The sequence below is a fragment of the Coregonus lavaretus genome, assembly GCF_964263955.1.
Source record: "Coregonus lavaretus genome assembly, chromosome: 38".
NCBI lineage: Eukaryota > Metazoa > Chordata > Actinopteri > Salmoniformes > Salmonidae > Coregonus > Coregonus lavaretus.
Genome location: NC_140025.1, coordinates 31,698,484 through 31,705,437, shown reverse-complemented (window position 1 = coordinate 31,705,437; position 6,954 = coordinate 31,698,484). Strand labels below are relative to the sequence as shown.

At 42.6% G+C, this 6,954-nt stretch overlaps 1 protein-coding gene across 1 annotated transcript; it reads left to right on the top strand.

Annotated features, from left to right (window-relative positions):
• Nucleotides 1-5,500: 5,500 nt before the first annotated feature.
• LOC311111997 (neuropeptide Y receptor type 2-like) lies at nt 5,501-6,586 on the top strand (the record flags this gene model as incomplete). Its single annotated transcript, XM_084154956.1, has 1 exon — nt 5,501-6,586. One exon carries the CDS (start codon nt 5,501-5,503, stop codon nt 6,584-6,586), a length of 1,086 nt encoding a protein of 361 aa, XP_084011082.1.
• Nucleotides 6,587-6,954: the final 368 nt, after the last annotated feature.

Here is a 6,954-nt window from a genome sequence, read left to right as displayed (position 1 = left end):
CCTAAATATGTCTATGTACAATACAATAAATATGTGTTGATATCACAGACATGGGATGATTTTTAAAATGCTGTAACTTGAAAAAGGGAATTATGTAATATTAAAAGACTGAGAAGTTGCTGAGAACCTCAAAATAACTTTATTCGACAGAGCTGGTATTATTGCAAATACAACCAAATTCCCATGTGGTCTATATTAAAGGGCACTTCATTTAATATAATAATATACATTCAATATTAGTGCACTATTTCTACTTAAAATATTAATGGGACGCCAAAGGGACTCATTTCATGGAATGACCCAGGTAGCTTACCCCAGCCACATCTTTTGGTGTCTTGTTTGTTTGAACTGGAAAATGGATCCGAAATAATTTATAAGGCTTAGACTTTCTCCCTTGAGGCAATGTTTATTTCTGTCAGGGTAATGTCATTTAGCGCGCTTCATCATCTCCCCCCTCCCTCTCGCGCACACTCTCGAAACTGGCCACACATATTATGCGCTCCTTTCAAGACAGGAGTCCACAGCGTGCGCTTGTCTTGTTGAGCACATACCTCGTAGAAAAAAAGCTGTGGAGTTTTGCCAATATATATCACCGTTCAGTTAGTCAGCGGCTTGTTGTCTAGTTTCCTAGATATCTCTTACTACTTGATGTGCGATACAATAAAATGGCTTGATATCTAGGACATGTGGTGATAAAATAAATGCTGCAATTTCAATATAGGGAATTATTCAATGTTAACTTGAAAATACTAATAAGCTGCTGAAAACCTTTCAAAATAATGTGTTGACAAAAAGGGGTATCATCGGAAGTATAACGAATGCGTCTGTTGCAGATCAAGGTGAGTGGGTTATTCTATAGCAGTTATTTGCCGGTGGGAAAATATGCTGATAATTTGTTTAGTTAAGTATTTATCAAATGTATAGCCTATTTAATCCTAGATTTCTTTTGTAGGCTACAACTGTAATCTTGATATTACATCTACAGCATCCCCAAGATGTAATATAAAATACACAAACTAACATTTCTGAATACAATTTTTTTTTCTAGAATCAGTATCATGAAAGATTTCTTGCGTCATATTTTCTAACCTTCTATAGGTTGTAGAGGAATGCAATTGAATTAGGGACGCCATAAAATGTCTATGATGTGAGAAATACATTTCTGATAATCATTTGAAGAAAAATGGTATAGAATGCACTAAGATAATGTGAATGATTTCCAAAGTAGGCTTATTCTATTTCTTGGTGTATCATACAGGATGCCAGTATATCAACTCTTATTATACACGATGCCAGTATATCAACTCTTATCATGACTCTTCATTCTGATTCAGTTGTCACAGGAAGCAATAGGACTTTTTGGTATGAGTTCCAAGTCATTTGTTATCATGAATTGCCATGGGAATGGGCACAAGTGACAATTAAGTTAGTCAGCCAAGAAATATTAATGCAGGACTGTTTGAAATCCCAAGTTCACTCCTAAAAATCCTGCCAGTTAGAATAGCAGCTAGACATCTACAGCTTGAGAGCAAAATGAAATTGATTGATTGATTTTCATTGAACCTTTATTTTAACAGTCAGGTCAGCAGATCCTAAGGATAGGTCATAAGATCAAATTCTTATTTACATTTACGTCATTTAGCAGACGCTCTTATCCAGAGCGACTTACAGTTAGTGAGTGCATACATTATTCATTTTTTCATACTGGCCCCCCGTGGGAAACGAACCCACAACTCTGGCGTTGCAAATGCCATGCTCTACCAACTGAGCTACATCCCTGCCAGCCATTCCCTCCCGGCCATTCCCTCCCCTACCCTGGACGACGCTGGGCCAATTGTGCGCCGCCCCATGGGTCTCCCGGTCGCGGCCGGCCACGACAGAGCCTGGATTTGAACCAGGACATGCTGCTTGCAGTGCCTTAGACCACTGCGCCACTCAGGAGACTAATTTACAGACACCAGGACATGCTGCTCCTTAATACCCCTTACACTATAGAAATTGGCCTATATGGATAGTGCAACATTTAAATGTTTCTAACAAAAGAACTATAAAAAACATATCCATGACCAAGGTAGCAATTGAAAGATAACACTTTGGAGATTATGGCGAAATTATCAGACCGAAAGGTGAGAGGTCACAACAGTTCACCTGACACAAGACTGAATCCAAACATAACACTTTTGATTTTATGTGCATTTTACATTAACTGTATTTTTCACAGCATTTGTCAATAGCAAAATCTGAAAGTACATTGGATACATTCAGTAACATAATAAGAATATTCAGTGCATTTTTGGAGTGCAAGATAAGAAAAAACTATTACAAGGGTTTGAGTGAGAGGTCTAACTGGTGTCTCCAAGTGGCCACACACCTCTCCAAACCGTGCACAGTTCCTAGTTAATTTCAATACACTTGACTCAAGGAAAGAGCCTTCAACTATAAGGTGCTTTTTTGAGCTCTCCTAGCTTTGCCACTGAGGAACTGAAGCAAGCACACTTGTAGTTGTTTGGTTTGGAACGCAGACCTGTGTCAACACCATCAGATGGGCATCATTTGAAAGCTTGTTCGTCACAATATGACAAACATAGGCTCATTCTCTTCAGGACAATCCAGGGTATAACGCATGTCATCCTTGTAACTGTGGATCAAACATAGCTATCATAAACGTTGATACTGTAAATTACATAAGTTTTCAAATATGGAAATGTAAAGTGCACATATGGACTAATGGGTGTGGTTTGCTTGTATGACTTCATGGGTATTTATTTTAATCCTCAAAGTCTCATCTTTCATAACACATCGACTCCTCTCAATTTAAAGCATTTCCCTCACTAAGACAACAACAAATGTGCAAAAGTAGCCCAATTAGCGGGAGGGACGGCGGCATCTTCTTGTCGCGCGCTGTGCTGAAGTTTATAACGGCTGTCAGTCAAAACCCATACAGTACAGTGAAGCAGAGAACCTGAGCTCTGACGTCATGTATAGCATGTTACTGTACAGCCACTGCATTCCAATTTAGGCATTTATCAATGATCAAATCTGCCATTTTCAACCCGTATAGGGCTACACTATGATTGCCACAAACAAGACGTGATCTCGGAAACAATAAGAGTGACGAATACTGGAACAGGCTACTAACACTCAGGTTTTCACTGAGACTTGTTTTATGATTTTCCATATGTTTTCCATGCAGGCTATACATAATATGATAATTCATTTACATCTACACTACATGACCTAAAGTATGTGGACACTTGCTCGTCGAACATCTCATTCCAAAATCACGGGCATCAATATGGAGTTGGTAACCCCTTTGCTGCTATAACAGCCTCCACTCTTCTGGGAAGGCTTTCCACTAGATGTTGAAACATTGCTGCGGGGACTTGCTTCCATTCAGCCACAAGAGCATTACTGAGGTTGGGCACTGATGTTGGGCGATAAGGCCTGGCTCGCAGTCTGTGTTCCAATTCATACCAAAAGTGTTCGATGTGGTTGAGGTCAGGGCTCTGTGCAGGCCAGTCAAGTTCTTCAACACCGATCTCGACAAACCATTTCTGTATGGACCTCGCTTTGTGCATGGGGGCATTGTCATGCTGAAACAGGAAAGGGCCTTCCCCAAACTGTTGCCACAAAGTTGGAAGCACAGAATAGTCTAGAATGTCATTGTATGCTGTAGCGTTAACATTTCCCTTCACTGGAACTAAGGGGCCTAGCCCGAAGCATGAAAAACAGCCCCAGACCATTATTCCTCCTCTACCAAACTTTACAGTTGGCACTATGCATTGGGGCAGGTAGTGTTCTCCTGGCATCTGCCAAAACCAGATTTGTCCGTCAGACTGCCAGATGGTGAAGCATGATTCATCACTCCAGAGAACGCGTTTCCACTGCTTCAGAGTCCAATGGCGGCGAGCTTTACACCACTCCAGTCGACGATTGGCATTGCAAACGGTGATCTTAGGCTTGTGTGCGGCTGCTCGGCCATGGAAACCCATTTCATGAAGCTCCCGACGAACAGTTCTTGTACTGACGTTGCTTCCAGAGACAGTTTGGAACTCGGTAGTGAGTGTCGCAACCAAGGACAGACGATTTTTACGCGTCACGCGCTTCAGCACTCGGCGGTCCCGTTCTGTGAGCTTGTGTCACCTACCACTTCGCGGCTGAGCTGTTGCTGGTCCAAGACGTTTCCACTTCACAATAACAGCACATACAGTTGGACCAGGGCAGCTCTAGCAGGGCAGGCATTTTTGCGAACTGACTTGTTGGAAAGGTGGCATCCTATGACGGTGCCACGTTGAAAGTCACTGAGCTCTTCAGTAAAGCCATTCTACTGCCAATGTTTGTCTATGGAGATTGCAAGGCTGTGTGCTCGATTTTATACACCTGTCAGCAACGGGTGTGGCTGAAATAGCCGAATCCACTAATTTGAAGGGGTGTCCACATATTTTTGTATATATAGTGTATTTAAACCTATAGTGGTAGGTAAGATGACCATTTGCTATTTGATCATCAAAGTGCAACAGTATGATACAGGATGAGCAATCCCCTGCAGCATTGTAGGTAATCGTATAGCTGATTTACAGCTATATCACCTACGCTCACATGACTGGGTTTTGTTGACTGTGTTAAGGCCCGTACAAAGCTGGGTAAAAAAAAGTTATACAGTTCTCATGCCCCTTCCACTTGGAACAGGCTATATAAGGACATGAAATTGCAGGAGCTCGTCTCCGAATGAGTTTAAAGCTAGGGTAAAAACTATGGTGGACAGTGAAGTGGGGTGCTATCAATGTTTTCACCCCTTGATGCACTACACCTCCCCAAAGCATCTTGCATGCTCAATGTGTAAATTCATGTTTCTAAAATGTAGTGCTTTGTGTTTGTTGTAAATGTGTCTGACATTTTGTGTACTGCTATTTTAGTCAGGTGTCTCTTGTAGAATATATATTTCATCTCAATGAGACTAACCTGGTAAAATAAAGTTAAAATAAAAACATCTATAAATATAGTATTGAGACAAACAAGGTTTGTCAGGTGATCCTTATTACAATGTGCTGTAAAACAACCTAGCGAGAACACAAGTCATATTTTATTCAGTGGCTTGGGGGTGAGAGGAAAACTAGAAAAAGGTTGTTGGCACGATAGTTAATTCTATGCTGCAAAATTCAACTACTCACCAGCTGCGAAATTGAACTAGTCTCCGGAGTCCGATGAGTCACTGTGACAGGCCCACCTCGTGTTTTTGCCCTCGATGTTACGGAAGATCTTGTATGTATATTTCACAGGTATGCCTCACACTTGAGGCTAGCAGCTTGTACAATGGTCTTTAAACCTCCCAACAATTTCATCATTCAATGCAGTCTAAAATATGAGCAGGCAAGGAGATTTTAAAATGTTTTGTAACCCAAGACTATGTTCATAGATGTAAACAAGTTAATGTCCTCTGTCAAAATGATCTCCCTCCTCTTGTTGCAGACTTTGTGAGGCCCGGAGGGAAATGATACCAATGGACACTGCAAGGCAAGTAAACATAACTCCAATGGAGGACTGGGCGAATTCTTCTAGACTTGCGGGTGAAATCTCAAACTGCTGCAACTTTCCAGACCTGGAGGACAGCACCAAGCTGATGGGAGTGCAAGTGATCCTCATCCTGGCTTACAGCACCATCATACTGTTCGGAGTCATCGGAAACTCCCTGGTGATATACGTGGTGTACAAGTTCAAAACTCTGCACACCGTTACCAATTTTTTCATTGTGAACCTGGCTGTGGCGGATCTGCTGGTGAATACTCTATGTCTGCCCTTTACTTTGATCAATACTCTCGATGGAGAGTGGAGGTTTGGCCAGGCGTTGTGCTTCATGCTGCCCTTCTCCCAAGGCATGGCCGTGCACGTTTCCACCATCACGCTCAACATCATTGCCCTGGACCGCCACCGGAGCATCGTCTACCACCTGGAGACCAAGATGTCCAAGGAAATGTGCGCCGCCGTCATCGTCATGACGTGGGCCATAAGCGCAGTCCTGGCCAGCCCGCTCGCCATCTTCCGGGAGTACGGGACGTTTGAACTTTCGCCGGAGCAGTCCATTCAGGTTTGCACGGAAAAGTGGCCAGGGAGCGGCATGGACGGGACAATCTATAGTATCTCCATGCTCCTGCTCCAGTACTGCCTACCGCTGGCCATCAACTCCTTCGCCTACATCCGCATCTGGAGTAAGCTGAAGAACCACGTGAGTCCGGCAGGCAGGAACAACCGCCATCAGCGCAAGAGGAAGACCACTAAGATGCTGGTGATGGTGGTGGTGGTGTTCGCAGTGAGCTGGCTGCCTCTCCACGCCTTCCAGCTGGCCATTGACATTGACAACAGTGTATTGGACATGAAAGACTTCAAGCTGCTTTTCACCATGTTCCACATCGTGGCCATGTGCTCGACGTTCGTCAACCCCATCCTCTATGGGTGGATGAACAACAACTACCGGACTGCGTTTCTGTCCGTGTGTAAGTGCAGCCAACCTGTCAGTTCTGGGTCGAGGAGAAAGACACTGAGGGAAAAAGACATGAGCGATACAGATTTCAAAGCGACTAAAGTCTGAATTCATAATATCAACTGAAATGTGAAATGGCTGTTCTGTGCAATCAACCGTAAGGGTGAATTATGGGTAAAACATTCCGCTTTTTTACATTAGATTAGAGTCAAAGGGTTCAGTGAAGAACCAAGTGTGTTCAAAATGTGTAAATGATCCATTTCATGCAAGTGCCAAAATGTATTGCTGAATTGTGCCATTGATATTTAAGAGCTTATCAAACTGCTGTTTAAAACTTGTTGTTTTGATATGCTTCTTACAACTGGACTATTTTGTTGACATTTAAATGCTGATCGTGGGACGAAAATGTTACATTGCCTTTGTGAATGCTACCATAGCAAATGATGTTGATCATTAATGATTCTGAGGCCTTATTT